This window comes from Strigops habroptila, chromosome 9 (genome assembly GCF_004027225.2).
Source record: "Strigops habroptila isolate Jane chromosome 9, bStrHab1.2.pri, whole genome shotgun sequence".
NCBI lineage: Eukaryota > Metazoa > Chordata > Aves > Psittaciformes > Psittacidae > Strigops > Strigops habroptila.
In genome coordinates this window covers 28,003,972-28,022,330 of record NC_044285.2, presented here as the reverse complement: position 1 = coordinate 28,022,330, position 18,359 = coordinate 28,003,972, and the positions used below count along the sequence as shown (strand labels likewise).

At 48.2% G+C, this 18,359-nt stretch overlaps 1 protein-coding gene across 4 annotated transcripts in view; it reads left to right on the top strand.

The window, feature by feature from the left end:
* Window positions 1-2,548: 2,548 nt before the first annotated feature.
* Window positions 2,549-18,359, top strand: part of EDA (ectodysplasin A) — a 70,347-nt gene continuing 54,536 nt past the window's right edge. For 2 of the 4 annotated variants that reach the window (XM_030498325.1, XM_030498324.1), the window contains exon 1: window positions 2,549-2,964. In XM_030498325.1, coding sequence (XP_030354185.1) covers window positions 2,689-2,964 — 276 coding nt within the window. In that variant the 5' untranslated portion in view covers window positions 2,549-2,688. The remainder of the gene's footprint in view (window positions 2,965-18,359) is intronic. The other 2 variants (XM_030498323.1, XM_030498322.1) reach the window with 1 other exon arrangement.

Here is an 18,359-nt window from a genome sequence, read left to right as displayed (position 1 = left end):
CTCACACTCCCCTGTGGTCGGAGCCTTGCTTCCTCCAGCCCTGTCCCCACACGCTCATGTTATTTTTGACACTCAGTATTAGGGACTGTTCTGATTTATATTTTCAGTGCGTGTTCCTTATTGTTCAAGATGACCAAGCTGATCTCATGCTATTCTTTCTATCTCTTTTCTTCATTGGGATGGTCTGCAGATGTGCCATTATTCCAATTCCAATAAGAAACCAGCAACTCCCTGGATGTCTTCCCCTACCCCTTGTTTTCTGAGGGATATAAACCCAAACTCATGTATTACTCATGCTTTCTTGAAGTTCACATGCTTCTCTCTCAAAACTCCATGCTTCTTCCTTGTTAACTTTTGCCCAAGCAGCTTTCCACCTCCGATTTGTTTCTAGCAGTCAGCATCAACCTTTAAAAAGCTGAAGAAGGCATCGATAGTTGCCTCGAAACAGGCAAAAACCTGCTGGGCACCCAGTGCTCAGCTGCATTCCCCTTCCAGGCAGCCGGAGTTAAAGTCTACCTGCTGAGCCCTGGGTTCTGGACACCTTTGTTATCTGCTCTGAGAAATCCTCCTCCAGTTTCTCACTGTGGAGAATCCGCCACACCTGCAGCAACCTGGCAGCGAAACTTATTTTGAGAGACTATTTGCCTGTTGGGACCCCACTCCAGGGTGTTCACAGTCCCACAGTGCTGCAGCAAACTGCCCTTCCTCCGAGACAAGCTCTTGGCTCCCACCCCTGTCTAGCTTGCTTCCTATGCTAGTGATGTATAACCAGTGCCAAGCAACTGCCCAGCTGGTTATTTTCAGCTTCAGCCTGTAACTCTTTGCTCTATTTGTGTAGAGAAAAGAGCAAAGACGATGCTGGCCCAGACCAGGGGTCTGGCAGCCCAACAGAGTGCTTGCTGTGGCTGGCAGAGGATGCCTGTGGGTGGGTGATGTGGCGTATGGTGGGAGCATGGGCGCTGCCGGGTGTTGATTACCCCTAAACGGACTCTGCTCCCGCACATGCATCGCATCCCCTGGGAGCTCTCAGCATCCACAATATCTTGCACCAAAGAAACCACATCTCTGACCAGCAGTCACCAGCAAATATGAAGTACAGGCTGCCCGGAGAAGCAACTGTGCTGCAGACATGACATAACATAGAATCATAGAATCACAGAATGGTTTGACCTTAAAGCTCATCCAGTTCCAACCCCCTGCCACGGGCAGGGACACCTTCCACTAGAGCAGGTTGCTCCAAGCCCCTGTGTCCAACCTGGCCTTGAACACTGCCAGGGATGGGGCAGCCACAGCTTCTCTGGGCACCCGGTGCCAGCGCCTCAGCACCCTCACAGGGAGGAATTCTTCCTAATATCTAATATAAGTCTCCCCTCTGTTATTTTAAAGCCATTCCCCCTTATCCTATATACCTACTATACCTATATGCTCTTGTCAAAAGCCCCTCTCCAGCTTTCTTGTTGGCCCCTTTAGGCACTGGAAGCTGCTCTAAGGTCTCCATGGAGGTTTCTCCTCTCCAGGCTGAACAAACACAGCTCTCTCAGCCTGTCTCCATAGCAGAGGTGCTCCAGCCCCTGATCATCTTTGTGGCCTCTTCTGGACTTGCTCCAAGAGCTCTTGTGTTTGGGGCCCCATAACTGAATGCGGTACTGCAGGGGGGAGGAGGAAGTTGGGTATCACACAAGAGCAGAGTAGAGGGGGAGAATCCCCTCCCTCGACCTGCTGGTAATGCTTCTTTTGATGAAGCTCAACATATGGCTGGTTTTCTGGACTGTGAGTGCACATGCTGGGTCATGTCGAGCTTCTTGTTAACCAGCACCTTAAAGTCTTTCTCCTCAGCACTGCTCTCAACCCAGTCTCCTTCCAGCCTGTATTTCATGGAATCATAGAGTCATGGAATGCTGGGTTGGAAGGGACTTCAAGGATAATCTGGTCCAACCTTTCTAGGCAAGCATGACCTAGAGCTGATGTCCCAGCACCCTGTCCAGTGTCCAATGCTGGGGAGTCCACCACTTCCCTGGGGAGTTTATTCTTATGGCTGGTTGTTCTCATTGGGAAAAATTTGTGTCCCCAGGACACAAGAGGATCTCTTGAAATATCCCCACGAGTAACTTGTTCCCATCACCCCTTGTGACTCCTCGTAAAAAGGGAGTCTCCACCTTCTTTGTGGCCACCCTTTAAGTACTGGAACATGGTGATAAAGTCTCCTGTGAGCCACCTTTTTTCTAGGCTGAATAAGCCCAGGCCTTTCAGCCTTTCCTCACATGACTGCCCAGTCCTTGGATCTTCTCTAGACCCTCTCCAACCTGTCCACATTTTGTACAGCGAGGACCAAAACTGAACACAGTATTCGAGGTATGGCCTGACAAGTGCCGAGTAGAGTAGGGTGACAACATCTTTATCTCTGCTGGTGATGCCCTTATTTGTGTATTTGTGCTTATCCCTCCGTCCGTCCGTCCGTCCGTCCATCCACCCACCTCCCACCCTCTGCCCGCCCCGGGGCGGGGCTCCGGCACGGCTCGGCCCGGCCCGGCCCGGCCCGGCCCCCTCGGGGCCCCGCCCGCTGGCGTGGCGCTGGGGCAGCCGCGGTACGGCGCGCCCCGGCCGAGCATGGAGCAGTAGCGGCTGAGCGCCTGGCCGCTCCGTACCGCGCCGCTCTGTACCGCACCGCACTGCTCCGCACCGCCGGCCATGGGTGCGGAGCGCAGGGGGGAAGCGGCGGCGCCCCGCGGCGGCTGCGCTTGCGGCGGCGGCAGCTGGCGGCTCTTCCTCGGCTTCTTCGCGCTGTCGCTGGCGCTGCACGTCCTGACGCTGGGCTGTTACCTGGAGCTGCGCTCCGAGCTCCGCCGCGACCGCGGCCCGCAGCCCGCAGCCCCGCCGCGCCGGGACGGGACGGCGGCAGCTCCGGGGTCCCCGGCTGCGGGGCGGCCGCAGCGGCTCGCCGAGGGCGCGGAGCAGCGGCAGCAGGTGGGTGCCGGTGGGTGCCGGGAGGGGGGTGGTCCTGCACTGGTGGCGGAGCCCCGCGATGGTGGCTCCATCCCTCGGCCCGCAGCGCTTTTAAACACAAAACCTCACTTCTGTTTGTTTATGAAAAGGGGAGAAAAGCCCCAAACTGCGCCGGCGGGAGTTAAACTTGGGGAGAACCGGGTTTCCTTTGCCGCGGGTGGGAGGTGCGAAGCGGGAGCCGGGGCTGCGGGGGTCTCCGTGGGGCCGCCGGCGCTCCACCTGCTGCCCGCCCTTTTCCTGTCGCTCCGTCGTGACAGCCCCGCCGTGTCGGCTCCGCTCCCGACAGCCCGGCCTCCGCCGGGGGCAGGCGGGCCATCGTAAGGGTCCCGTCCCGACTGGGGTGTCCCGCAACCTCGTGTCGTGGTGGGGATCCCGTTCCCTGCGCACCCCGGTGCTTACCGCTGTCCTCCTGGGGTGGTTTTGATTATTTGAACTATTTCCCCCCCCCCCCCACCCCACAACCGAGATGCATCTGCCTTTGATGGCCCTGCATCGCCCAGCTGCTTGGAAATCAGAACCGTGCAGGACAGGTTGGATTCTGCCACCGCTTCGTCTCACTGATGCATGGAGCCCTGGGAAGTGGGGGTGCCTGGGGGAGGCTCGCTGGTCTGGAGAGCCTCTGGGAGAACAGGAGCAGAGCTGGGGCCTCTGCTCGCAAACTTAGCTCATTTTTTCCAGGCACGAAACCTCACTGCAAGCAGGGTAAGCTGGAGGAAGGAGTTTCTTCCCCTTCGAGCCTCATGAGCAGATGGCCCGCACCCCAAAGGTGCCGAGTGGCTTTGCTGGGGAGTACTAATGAAGGTCTGGGGGAGCGGAGGCACAAAGCCCTGCCTCAGTGCCCCAGCAGTCCTTCCCTTGCTGGTTATCAATGCAGGGGGTGGGGGGACAGGAAAAAATAGCTTTGATAAAGCTGTGAGTTTGGAACCTCTTCCTCTGACTTGGCAGTGGGCAGCCATTCCACTGTGCCAGCCTCAGCTGCTCCCGGGAAAGCCAGGCTTGTGCTTTCCAGTTGGCACTTGGATTCTGCAGCTTCCGATAATAAAATCTAAGAAAGCATTGAACTGGAGAGAACCTGAGCTATCTGGTCATCGCTTTTCTTTTCTCCCTTCCGTGCTCAAGCAGTGTCAACATAAGTGAGTTGCAGCAGCTTGATGCTGTGTTGGGATTCTTAGGTTGCCTTGTAATAGCATGTGGCTGAAGTTCCTTTCGTGTTATCATGCTGGATCTGTTTAGTCTTTAGAGCTCTTCTTTCCAGCAAATATATAATGAAATACCAGGGTAAATAGTTGAGGCATTCATAAATTACAGCGTCAGATAATTTGTCTCTGGATGCGTACGAAAGATCCAAGCGTCGCTCGCTACAGCTGACATACTCCAGATAAGGTAACGCTAATTCTTTATTTCTTTATTTTACATCTGGCCTGCCGGGCGTAAGATGAAGAATTCTTCCGGCCATATTGAAGCAGTTGGTTGTGAGAGAAAGTTTCCTTGTAGTAAGGACACGCGAAGCGCTGAGCTTAATGGGCAGTGCACAGCTCACAGCTGAACTGCTGGCACCGAAACCGCTCGACTTGGAAACTGGTGCTGTGACAACGTGTAATTAATACTATTTGTAGTAATGCTGCTCTCCCGTTTCTCACTGGGTTTTCTGCCTTGCTATTCGCATGAGATGATGTGCAAGCTAAAAACAGCCACCTTCTGTGTCTTGGGGTGCTGTGAATATAGATATAAATGAGGTATTTGCAAAGACACTTGTTGAAAAAGTTATCATCAATGTTAGTAAAAACATCAGGGGGTTCCCAGCTGCTTCCCAACCCGTCGTTGTGATCACTGCTAAATCCAAAGTGCAGTCCCATGCACGTGTGTCAGGAGACATGCTCACCTAAATGAAGCAGAAATTACTAAGCATTTCAAGCAGTCTGATTGATGATGTTTCTCTCTCAAGGAAGGTCAGAGTCGAGGTGCACTGGGGGGACCCAGCATCTCAAACCCTATGGTTTGAGATAAGGCCCTCCAAAAGGCCTTCTGCTGTGTTCAGCCACGCGAAGTATTGTCAGTGAAGAGGCTGAGGAATGGCTGCATGTGTTGTGATTATACAAGCTGATTTAAACCCAAAAAATATTCCTTTCCTTGACCCTTTTTTCTTTTTTATTTTCGGGGGTTTGGGGTTTTTTTTTAATGTGTTGTTAATTTGTTTTGTTTTGATGGTTCTTCCCTCCCCTCCCCCCCCTCCCCCACCTTTACTGACCTGAGGCAGGAGTGAGAGGAGCAGGGGGAAGGATGGGAAGCGATGGTCATCACTGAAGTTTTGGCTGAAATCTCACCTGGTTGTGTGCCAGAAATGACCTCATGACAGGAGTGAGATCTGGCAGCTTGATAACGCCCTGCTTCCCTATCTTACAGGGTATTCAAATATGTAACTCATTTAAGATACAAGGGCAATTTTTCATGGCAGAGATTGAGGCATTGTAGTTCACATCTTTGTCCCAGAAGCTGCGGGGTGTTGCATCACCGGTTTGGCTCTGAGATGAAAAGTTTGTTAATGCTGCTTTAATTCATCGACTCTCCGGTTGCTGTCCCTCTGAGATGCGACTTGGGGAGCAGTGGTGCAGTCAGCCTTGACTGGTGTTATAAAATCCAAATAATCCCTCCGGGTGGGTGTGCTGGGGAATACCCCAGTGATTCTGTTGGTGTGTTCATTAGTGTTCGGCTGGCACTCCACTAATGGCTCCGCTCATGGGGAATGGGCAGCAGGGTGCTATGTACTGCTCACTAAAATAGGTTATGCCTAAACTAAATCAAACCCCATCATCCCTGTAATGTCTGAGCCTCACAGAGCAATGTTTCTGTGCTTTTTCACCAAGCGAGTCCATGATGTGCCTCATTTCTGCAAAAACTTGTTTTCTTGCAAACACCGGGCAAAGTGCGGGCCCTTGTGAGCGTCCTGAGATGGGCTTAAAAGTTGCCAAAGCCTGCCTCTTGGAACGAGCTCAAGTATCCATCAGATATGGCAAATCAAACTAATTGTGGAGGTGCTGGTGGCTGGCTCAGGGGGCTGCTGAGTCAGCCGAAAAATGTGCTGAGCAGCAATTGGGTTACCAGCATTCACTGTCATCGGTGCCAGACGTGTCTGTTCATTGGTCTTCACCTCTCACCTTTAATGAGGGACATAGTAGTGCTTCCATCACTGTTCCTGACAATACCATTGCTTTCCTGCCAGTATTTTTAATTCCACAAAAGCAGCACATATAACACCCCAACTGTTTGTTTTCTTCCCTTTCCCACCTGTATCCCTCCATCTCCTTAAGAAACAGTCAGGCTCCTCTGATTCCAGCAGTCGTTAGGCTGTTCACCACCCCATCAATTTATATCTGTCTCCTAAAAGCCTGCTTGCTCATTTGATAAAGAAATAATAGGAATAAAGCTTTAGAGGTGAAGTAGTATTTTGCTCGTAGTTGTAGGTAAAGAAATACAACAAGAGTGTGCAACTTAGTCGATGCATGATGCTTTTTGTTACATTGAGTAAAAATGAATCGCTGGCTTTACTTGGAAAAGACCTAGGGAGTAATATATAGTGCTTTCTCTATTTCCGGTGAGGATGCTGTGGCAGAGTAATTCTTAGTGTGTTCTTTAGGCTGTTTCAGCTGGAGAAGGGTTGTGGCCTATTGGCCTCTAACTGGCTGTGGGGAGGGGCTGTTGGCTGTAGAGGACAGATGGACATTGCGTTGTCTTTGACACTTTGTTGTCTACCCTCTGCCACCAAAGGGTCATAAATGAAAATAGGGCATGGTGGGCAGGTACCTGTTGCTGTTTGTTCTTTAAGTAATGTTGTCAGGCTAGTGTGAGTAGCTCGATACTGAAATGGGGTTTTGGAGATTGGTCAGAACATCTAGGCAAGACTCATCCAGTCTAAAAGCTGAAGGGTATTGGTGCTTGACTGTGAGGGCACCTTGGAGTGCTTTGCCTCCCTAATATTAAATTGCAATTATTTTGCCCTTTTTTCCCAGTTCCAGCTCCAGAGTCAAGGTATTCAGGTGCGATCTGCACAGCTTGCTGTCAAAGGGTCTAAAAGGCATTAAAGCAGCTCCAGAGACTTCTCCCTCCCGAGCTCATCCATGCACCTCCATGCTCGTGTCTGGTTCCTGCATCCCAAGCCAGGAGGCTGCACCGGTGCGTGATGGATCAGGAATGAGCTGAAACTTGACAGTGTGCTGAAAGCTGTGAGTGGAGCGTTTTGTTGGTGGTGCTTCTCCAACAAAAGCAGCCTCTCTGTAAGCAGCCTCTGTGCAGAGCCCTGCAGGGCACAAACCTTTAAATACCTGCTCAGGGCTCCTGCTCTGGGGCCTTGGGGCTTCAGGGCTTCTGATCTCAGGCTATGGGTGCAGGTGGGCCATGGAGTAGAAAGAAAATGGTGTTTATGCATGCAGTTCATAGTGGGTTTTGCCTCAAATTACACTTGGAGGTCTTGATTGTAGCTGGAGGAAGCTCTTACAGGGCAATAAAGGGAGACCACAGTGTGTTATCTGGCTAATAACACGTTGGGGCTCTGGTAACCTTCATTCACATCTTAATAATGCCTATCCCTCGACCGAAAGGATAACATTCCTGAGACGGCGTGAGGTTTGGGGTCTGTGCCGGGAAGAGGGGGCTGGAGCGGGGTTGCCTGATATCAAATAGAAAACATATTTCTGCTACTGTGCCTATGAATATTCTTTGCATAATCTGGCATGAATCCATCAACTCCTCCTTTTAAACAAGAAAATGGTATGGAGTGTCAGGAGAATGGCAGTGACTGCTGGGTTAATTGGAGAATGAAGCACAGCAGGAGCGTTGCCCCAGGGGTTCGAGGTGCATCCCTGCATGTGTTGCAGGTTTAACTCCCGGCATGCAGAGGAACCATTGCATTTGGCTGTGCAGAGACTGCTGGGCTGGTGCACTGCTGGGGCCCTGCTCTGCCTCAGGCACCTTCCTGGCGTGCTTATTTACAGAGATTTATGATGCTGCTGAGGTGTGTTTCGTTCTGCATCCTTACACCCAAGCAGGTGATTCGGACACTGTGTTGTATGAGGTGGGATGTCACCACTCCTGAGCTGTTCAGGTGTGAGGGCTGCAGCTTAGGAATTCCCAATTAGAAAGGGGGAAGCAGTCAGTGAGGGAAAACACAAAATAGCTGTGGCTCTGGGGTCTCCAAGCACAGGTTGGCTGCAAGCACATCTCTCCAGGGACATCTCAACATGCTGGGGATGCTGGTGAGGATAGTGAAGAGGTTAAAAAGGAAAAATCTCACACCCAGGAGAGAAGAAAGAGTTGGGAAATATATTTAAAATTATAAATATATGTTGCAACTGCTGACTTGAAGCCTGTGTCAACATCAGGCGGGTTCTTTACCTGGGGAGAGCGGAGGCAGCCTCGCTCTGCGCCCAGTGGGGGACAAGTACAGAATGAATTCAGCAATGCATAGCAAGGAGAGGAGGACAGGCTTCAGCTCACGGAGGAATATAGGGATGCTGATACCTTCTTGGGAACAGAAAACTGCAAATAACAGAGGAATAACGCATCAGGACAGTGTTGGCCCCAGCATCCTGCCCATGCTGAGGGGAGCACACAGCAACACTCACCAAGTGTGTGTGTGCTATAGAAATCATTAAGTGAGCGAGATGTAATTAATGGTGTGTGCATGGAGCACGATGCTTGCTTCTTTTCCAGGCTCTTGCAAGCTCTGCCCTTTCTTCCCCTTCTGGAACTGAGCTTTCTGTGGTGTATTTTCTTTATTTTTATTTTCTTCTCACTTCATGAAGGATAAACACTGCAACTTTGCACAAGGACTAGGCCTTCTTATCGGCATTTATTGAATTCCTTGATGGAGAATGTGGTTGTTGCCAAAGTAAGCGTTTGACTGCCATGTGACAGAAGTTGCAGGATTTTTCCACAATTTTCAGATGAGTTAACTGGCAAACGCTCAAACCCATGTTTTTAAGAACACTCGGTGGCATTCCAAAGTTATCTTTCGCTTAACCTCAGAGTACATAGTGCTTTATCAAACTGATATTATTCTAACCTTTTAACATTATTTTTCTTACCGCATAATACTATAAATCTTGTCTGCTCTTCCATACACATGTAGTATCTTGTAATGCTAATTAAACTGCACACCATCCTAATTTTGCTCTCGTACTAATCCAATATATTTTTCTTGACTGGAAGCCAAACCCTGAGAGCTTCAGAGCATGCAAAGTTCTCATTCCAGTCTTATTATATGTTAATGACTTTATATTTTAATATCTTTCAACACTTTAGGAGGATGTTATTTTTAGAGGTGTCTGGCTGCAAAAGGTAACCCGTATGTGAGAGGCTAAGGGGTTTGTGTGGATGTAAAGCACCAAGTAAACTCTGTGCAATGAGTAAGTGGTAAGTGTGTCTGTGAAGATGTGTAATCTGTCAGAGTTCATTGTGCCCAAGTACAGCATTACAGTGAGATTTGGATGCAATTTCAAAATAGTTAACTGTCTTTATAGGACAGTTGCAGTTGTAAGTGCTCTCTTGTTAAACTCTTGGGGAAACGCGCTGTTTTTGTACACTGATGGTGCTGATGCCAGTTGGGCCTGAATGCTACTATAACAGACATAATTACTCACAGATGGGTGGATATTAAAACGAGCTCTTTCCATAAGCCCAAATAAAATTGTTGTAAGTGCGAAGTACTAAATATGCAAGACTTTATTGATGAGATGCCAGTGCTATAATGCATTCCAAATGGCAAGTGCCAGTGTCCTCCTGCTGAAGCTGCACCTCGGCTGCAGCTTGTCATTCCCCAGTCTATCTGCACTTGCTCAGAAATGGCTCTCGCAGCAGGAGAAACAGAACAGCAACTTGAAATGATATGTAAATCTGCAAGCGATTTAGCTCTGTGCACTGTGCCTCCTGCCTATGCATGGCAAGGAGGGATCCTGCTGCCTCCAGTGCTGCTTTCTTGGTCCCATTCATTCAGGAGACCTAAACGTGTTGAGAAAACAATGGGGTGCCAGCGGCAGGCATTGCATTGCATGGCTTTGCAGTATTGTATTGCATGCTGCGTGCATGGAGTTGTGCTGCATGTGTTGCATGGCATTGCAGCAGCAGGCATTGGATGGTTTGGGTTTGTGTTGCATGGCATTGCATGGGGTGGGATGGCATTGCATGGCTTTGCATCAGCGAGTGTTGGGCGGTCTGGCATGTGGCTTTGCAGAGGTGGATGCTGCATGGCATTACATTTCATGGCTTTGCCATGTTGGGCATTGCTCTACATGGTGTTGCAGCGGGCATTACGTGGCAAAGTGGTGTATTACATGGGACTGTGGTCCCTGCATGTTGTGTTGCATGGCTTTGCAATTCGTTTTACCTCTATGCTTTAAATCTTTCTTGAGACACGTAAAGGCAGTGAGAAAGTTTCTTAAATCAGTACTTGAAGTGAAATCCACCTCAGAGCATGTAACAGCTCTGTAATTGTAAATTATATGTGGGTGGAAGAGTTGGGGAGCTGCTGTAGCAGGATTGTGGTCTCTGCCATGGCCAAGGTTGAGCCACGTCCATGCTCAGACCAGCACTGATGCTTCTGTCTCTGCTCCAGGACATCCTGGGGCTTTTCTTGTTGCCCCACGAGAGTTAACCTGGGTGCTGGTCCCTGGGTAAACCTCATCACGCTTCTTAATCAACTTTTCCATTGTGTTACCTCTTCTCTGTTTTTCCATTTCTTATTTTGAATTACTTTGATGTTGGTATTCCTTCCCAGAGAGCGTTTCCTCCACCCTCCTCTCCCTTGCAGCCCACGCAATTGTGCTGGCCGGGGAGCAGGAGGCAACTGGGTGCCCTCTGAGCAAGAGACCTGCTCTGGCTTTTGGTCTTTATGTTGTTCTATTCAGCGTTCTCCATCTCTGTTACAGTGAACATTTCTCTATAATTCTGCATGGGGCTATGGATGCCATGTGGGGCAGTCTCTAATGGCCTAAGCACTTTGCATGGTGCTGGGCTCAGAAAAATTAATCCAGGGTATAATTTTGGAGCAATTATTTCCTTCGACCATGTAAATAAGTTGCTAATCTACTGCTAACCTCAACCAGCACTTTAAAAATATTTCCCTATGGGACAGGAAAGTAGGATAAATCATATGAAGCTGGTAGCTGAAACTGTTGCTGACCTGCTGAGACAACTAAACAACAGTTCAGACTCACAAAAGATATTTTTCTTTGTCATTTTTACTGCAGTATCAGGGTGCTGCCATTCTGCCTGTCTGTGTGTTGAGAAACCTGGGGCTGTGGAAGCTCAGAGGGGTGGCATTTCTGCCGGGAAAGCTGGGGTTCTCAGGCTTTCGCATTAAACATACCCTATGGCAGAAGAATCAGATCAAAATAGGAATTGCTGGATGTGCAGCTGATGAGGTGTATGTAGAGAGCAGGATGAAAACACATGAAGAAAACAGTTGGTTTTTAACTGCAGCTGTTACTATCTTTTTAGTGATAATGAACTAAATTAGTAGGTTGGCTGCCTTTGAGCTATGGATAGGCTTGTCCGTGCTTGTGGAGTTTGTAGTGTTAACTCTTGCTGGGAAGCCAGGTGATCCATTCTAAGGGATGTCGTCATTTTAAAAGGATGAAAAACAGGCTGAGAGAGCTGGGGTTGTTCAGCATGGAGAAGAGAATGCTCCAGCGAGACCTTAGACCGGCTCCCAGTGTCTAAAGACCAGAAATCTGGCTGCCCTGTTCCTGGCAGTGTTCAAGGCCAGGTCACACAGGGCTTGGAGCAACCTGGTCTAGTGCAAGGTGTCCCTGCCCATGGCAGGGTATTGGAAATAGATGAGCTTTAAGGTCCCTTCCAACCCAAACCATTCCGTGATTATTGTTCTTTTAAGCAACATCTTTATTGCTGACTTGGAGTTTTCTTCTGTTGTGGGAAAGAGCTGTTCTGACTCAGAACATGGCTCGTGCAGAGATTCCTGGGCTGCCCAGAACTGGTGGTGTTCAACAGAAGACGCTTATGACAAGAGCACAGCTGTCTGACAGGCGATGCTGTGCTTCCATCGCAGCTCCTCTGGCAGAGCGGTAGGATCATCGCGCTGGTGGCCCATCTTCATCCCTTCCCAAATCCCCTTTTGTTTTGCAGGTCACAGAACTTATATTTTGAAAGCCCAATCCTATGAGTAGACTGGACGTGGAATATTTGAGCTCAGATGCAGGGATGGTGATTTGTGCAGCATTGCTGCTGTTTTCTGGGCTCTGGTGGTAGCAAAGAGTATGTAAATGGGGTGGAAAAGGTGTTTTCCAGACCAAGGCTGTGTGCCAGATCTGCTTGGTAGTCACCAGCACAGTGTAGCCACAAACTGTGTATCTGGTGGCTGCTGCTTTAGGGGTTTTTGGGGGGTTTCTTTTTGGTTTTTTGTGAAGGAGAAATAAAAGTCAGGTTACTGCGTGAGACTGAGTAACCCTGAACCACTTTGTTCTGGTGCTTCTTCTGGGGAAAACTTTCATCAGCTGGTGTTGCTTGGGGTTTGGGGTTTTTTGGTGGGGGTTTGTTTTGGTTTTGCCTGTCTTTTCGTTACTGTAAGTGTGGAGAATCCCAGCAGCACTGCTAGTGAACAAGGTGTACAGGTAGCAAAGCTCATGGGAGGATGGAGACCTTCCCTCATGGAAAGAAAACACGCAGAGACCTCTTTCCATCTACAAGCTTCTCTTCTAGGCTACGTACATTTTCATGAATGGGTTTTCTCTCATTTTTCTTTAGCAGAAGGTTCAGTAAGCCACAGCTGGGCTTTGCAGCAGGGCTTTGCTTTGGCTGATGCAGTGATAAGATTCAGACTTATTCTTCAGTTCTAGTGATGCTGCTGTCTCAGTCGAGGTAGGAAAAGGGAATGTGTGCAGGCAAAGTCCTTCAGCTGAGCCTGTGGAGGCTCAGCACCAACCTTGATCAGCTGCACTTGTCCTCCATGTCTGGTGAGACACCATATCGACAAGAAACACCAAACCTTTTCCTCATTAGGAGATGGAGAGAGCCTCTGTGCTGATACAGATGCTGGCAGTTTAAATCCCTAGAGACTCTGTATCACATCCAGCCTCGCACAGCAGGCTCTGTCCCTCACATTGCCTGTGCATGTCAGTGTGGGGGCTGCTTCTCATTTCAGGCTCAGTACCAGCAACAGGCGGGGAGAGCCCTGTCCCACCGCACTATGCTGCTGGTGCTCCGGGCTGGGATCCGTGGCGCACCCTGCTACCTCAGCATCACCCCTTGCTGCAATCCCAGCCAGCAGTGAAGTCACGTAGCGGGGAGCAGCAGCCGGTGCAGCGCTCTGAAGAGGAAAGCAGCACGCCCCTAATAAAAGCAGGATCTGACTTCAAACAAATGTGTACTGCACAGTTGTTGTTAGCACTCTTATGTGCGGCTGCAAGGCTTGGACAATTTATAGGCGCTGCATCAAGCGCCTTAGTCGGTTCCATATGTGCTGCCTTTGCACGCTGCCTGGTATGAAATGGTAGGATGAGCTCTCGGAAGTTGAGATCTTCAAGTGTTAAATACAAAGCATTGCTCCTGCAGGCTCAGCTCTGCTGATCCAGGCGTCTGGTGCACATTTCTAACAACAGGCTGGGTTTGCCAAAGAAAGTTACACTTAGATACAGCAAATAGCTGTCAACTCTTTCCTCCGTACTCTGTGAGGTTGCTTTCCTCTTGCTTTTCAGAATAACCAGCCTGTTTGGAAGTATGGAAGTTAGGGCTTCTCAGTGCCTTAGTGATGCTTCCCCTCACTTGGCAAAGCCCTGTCCGCTTCCCTGTCCTCACAGCCTGCTCCAGCCAGCAGCACCCTATTGTGGAGGTAAGGTCTGAGGGTCATTTCAAGCTGAGAATAACTTTAGTTCTTCTCCCCAGGTACCTCAACATTGGACCAAACTATTCAAGAGGGGATTTTGGCTGAAATATTAACTAGCTTGCTGCTCTCTAATGAAGATTTTTGGGATTCTGAGCCCAGTTACATGCAGGTGGATGCAGTTGGGGTCAGAAGAAAACATCCAGAGACCCCTGGGCTGATGTCCCCCCCACCCTGACTCAAAGCCATTTCTTCTTCCCATGTCTCAACATGCTGGAAATCCAATTTTATAAATGGTAATTATGGTAACAGTGGTCAATGGGAGCAGTTGGGGCAGTTAAACTTTTGGCCGGATGCTGGTGATGGTCCTGTGTAGCTTCAAGCTACTTGTCTGGATCAGGTACTCAAGCAGTTAAATATTCCTGCTGCTGGTGTACAAAAGCAGTGCCAGGTATCTTCCAGGGGATTCAAGTTTGCTATCTGAAATCTGGCAAATAGCAAAAATTTTTATGTCGTGAGCAGAAATCACACCCCAAGGCTATGGCTGACAGGGAAGGTCTCACTGATATATTTACCTAGGGATTTTGTTATCATTCAGTGTACACTCTCAAAAAGCCCAAACCTCGAGAACAATAGCAACAAAAATCTGCTGGAGGTTTTGTGAGCAGATGCAGCTTCAAGATAACAAATTATTTTTGTTCTTTGTTTGACTACTTGGCATTTAGTGGTTAATTAAAGCAAGGCCAAGTATGGCCACATAGTTCATAAACCAAAGTTTTAAAACCACTGGAATGGAAAGCGTTTGCATTAACTTTGGTCTGTGGGAGGAGGTGGGCTGCCATGCCACACGTTCATCTGCCACCCCATCTGTCCTTTTGCTGCTTCAGAGAATAAAGCAAAACTGCGTTATTAAGAAATAGGGCTCTCCACTATGAAAATCAATAATAATAGTTCATGTTATAAAGTGTGACATTAGTTCTGATCCAGCTGTTCCCCTTTATTTCAATATTGTTTTATGATACAGAAAGGCACTGATGTGAAGTTGGTGCAAATGACGTGTAGGATGCTCTCTAAGGCTGACGTGTATAATACTGGGTAATAAAACACAGTTTAAGCATGAACTTTGAGGGTTATTGTACAAGGAAGAGCATAAGAAACATGATACTCAAATTGTGATTCCTGGCAGAAATGCTTTGCAAGGGGGAAATTTTACTTTAGTTAGGATTGCTTACATGCCTTTCTTCTAGCTGAAGGGCAAATGACACTGTTAGCATTAAATGCTAGTAACTGACATCTTAACATGAAATATGCCTTATGTCTCTAGAATTGAGTTGGAGTTATTGCTGTTCCAGAAATTCTTCTTCCCTGCTCTTTATTTGCGCCAAAATGTACCCAAATTAAATCTTCATGCTAGTAAAGAGCTTGGTTGTGAAGGAAAAACACAGATTAATTGTACTTCGGGGAAAGGTCTGACAAAGAGCAAGAACATACATGGGGTGGGCTGGACAGCCCCATGGTTCGTGTTGTTGGTTCGCCTGTGGTTGCTATGTGTCAGGCTGATGGGTGCCTGCGATGTACAAACAGTAACAAAACCCAGGGCAATTTCTTGGTGGGTTTTTTTTTTCTGGCTTTCAGGTTTTTTTAAGGGCAGTACTGTGGGTTTTAATATCTTAGACTTTTGTGGGGAAATTTTTATGGTGTTTACCAGTGGTTTAGAGATTGAAGAGATTGTGTTGTAAGCAATGCCCTGTTGGTCCTGCATCCCAGGCAGCTGCTGTGTGGTGGCTCTTGGGTTGGTTGATACAGCTGGGCCTGCTGTACTAATGGCTTTCAGGCCTTAAGAAGGGCTGGTGTAGGGAGCTGTATTGCTGTAGGTTGACTGACGGCTTGTGAAGATGTGTTTGACAGCTTGAGTTGCAGGAAGAATGAACAGTCTTGCATAGTTGTCAATTTTAGCTTTAGGTACAATGAATTTTGCCACTTGTTTCAGAGATAATGAATTGGTGGTTGGTTTGGGCTGAGTTTGGGCTTTTCATCTACAAAAGGTTTTTTCCAACGGGCTGTTGTCCGTGGGAAAGAGAGAGTTGTTAATCTGTTTAGGAAGTATCAAGTGTTGCATCTGCAGAAGATGACCAGAGTTGGGCTTTGCTGGTATGGAGGCTTCAGTGACAATGTTGGACTTTACTGCATCTTCCAGCATCTTGTTGAAGAAAGTCAAGAAGCAATGGATTGGGTGTTGGGTGGGAATGATGATAGCATTACAGGTTGGGTTGTCAGCTCTCTACTGGAGAGAGGTCCAGCAGTATCATCAGAGGAGTTTGCCCTCTATAGTGGCCTAGAGGGTAATTTTGAGGGGGGGGGCTACAGTAGCCTGTGCTGAGCCTTGATGAAAACTATGGCTCTCAAAATAAGCACTTAAAGACAGAAAGGAAGATGAGATGGCTTCTTGGTAGAGCTGTTAAATCTTTTTCGATACTTTGCTTCCTTTTGTGAGTATGCTGCTTTCTATCAACAGCATGGTGCTATCAACTGCTCCTCTGGCTAGCCTGGCTCTGTTTTCTAGCGACTAACTAGTATTCTGAAAGTTCTTGAACTTTGGCACACTTCAGAACTGGTTTTGTTCAGTTGGAGGCAGCGGAACATGTAATCTGGTGGGATGGATGTTTTTTTTCAGGCAGCTCTATACATTTTCAGTTTATTATATCAGTGAAGTATGTTGACAGCTCTGTGTACCATTCAGCGTTCAGGCTCGTGTCTGGACTGTGCGGGCTGTGTCATGCTGTTGATTCCCTACACAAAATAGCTTTCAGGCCTGTAAAGCTGTCACTCAACCGGTCATGTCTACGCTGAGCAGCGGCTGGGGAGAGACATCTTCTGCGTTAATTGTTGGGTAAGCAAGCAAGTGCATGTGCTAATTGTATGTCTGTGGCAGGATTTCCCTTTTGCTGCTCTTCTCCTGTTGCCTGCATTCAGGACGCCGATGAAATGACTTTCAGCAGGAGTCGGTATTTACTGCGCTCAGCTTTTGGTTCACCCTCAGGCTACATCAACCCCCCCGAAAAATCAGACTTTTTCTGTTGGTGCAGCAGGGCTCTTCAGCAACTTTTCCCCTTTTGGGGGGCAGAAAATCCAAACTAGTTTTGCTCTGGACCATCCACACCTGAAGTGAGGCGCAGCCTCAGGAGATGCTGTGCAGGGTCTGACCATGTCCCACTGCTGCCAAAGGAGAGCAGCCGAGATTTGTAGGCCCTTGCTTTAGCTGTTGGAGCACTTGTCTGTGTTTCTAAGTAGCTGCAAGGGGAATGAAACATTTTCTTTGCAAATTTATTTCAGGGGAGGTTGGGTTATGGGTCTTCAAGGACCACAGAGGCAAGCCTTGGTTCGATCTCACAACTCTCAAGTATTAGTTATTTCCAAGCCTCAGATATTCTTGAAAAAATTACTTTAGGTTAAAATTGAATTAAGCTTTAAGTTTTCATGCTACCCAGTTGGAAACCTGTCACTGTGTATGTTTTCCACTTTGAGAATCCCTTTGGTGAATAAAAATATTTTGCTTTTTCCCAGTCTCATGCTGAGAATGAGGAAGATTATTTTCAGGTTTCTGCTATCACTGCAAAATGCCAACATTTTCAGATGGAAAGGACTTGGGTTATTTCTTACAGGATCCTAGTTTTCTTAGCTTTATTTTATTTTCCCCCGTGATATCTCCATAACATAACTGTTTGCACATGAATTAAGCAGAGTTCTTTGGCTGACTCTCGTGCACACCTGTGCACTCACATGTTCTGCCAATAAATCGCTGCAGTTAAATACTGCTTCTAAAATATTTGCTGAGGAATGATTTTAGATATCTGAAAATTATTCTTCTAAGACTTGGGCTTCTTATATGGTCGTTTGTGAATTAAGGCTACATAAAAATAGGTTGTTGTTTAAGCAAGTGAACTGTTCTTAAAAGTAGTCCGTTGGGTATTCTTGAGCAGCAGACAAGTCCCATTTCTTCAACTCATGGGTAAATTCGTCAGTGCCCTGGTGTCCTTAGCACCCCATCTCCCTTCTGCTGCTGCCAGGGCGGACTCCCTCCCTCTGGAACCTCAGCCATCAGGAGGGAGTCTTCATTCACTGGTGGCTGTTAAAATCACCTTCATTTTGGTGAGTACCTTCTCTTAAAGACTCCCCCAAAGACACCTCCAGGTGTAACCAACAGGCCTCAAGGGCAATATAATAAGGCAAATGGGGAGAACTGTTACTGCGTTTGCAGTGCTTGGTAGAGAAGAGCATTGTTCAGGCTGGTGTTTGGGTGACGGGCTGCGAATGGGGGGCTGGCATGATGGAGATGGGACTGGCAGGTCTGTGGAGAGCTGCGAAGAGAACTGGCCAGTTATGAAATAATTTGGCTTTTGGTAGATGTGTTTCTTTGCGTTCACAGCTGGGGTGGCTCTTGGATGTTGAGGAATGAGTGCTTCTATCGCTTTCTGATTTTGTGCCATCTTTTGTTACTCTATGCATTTGTGTTATCTAATGGGCAAAT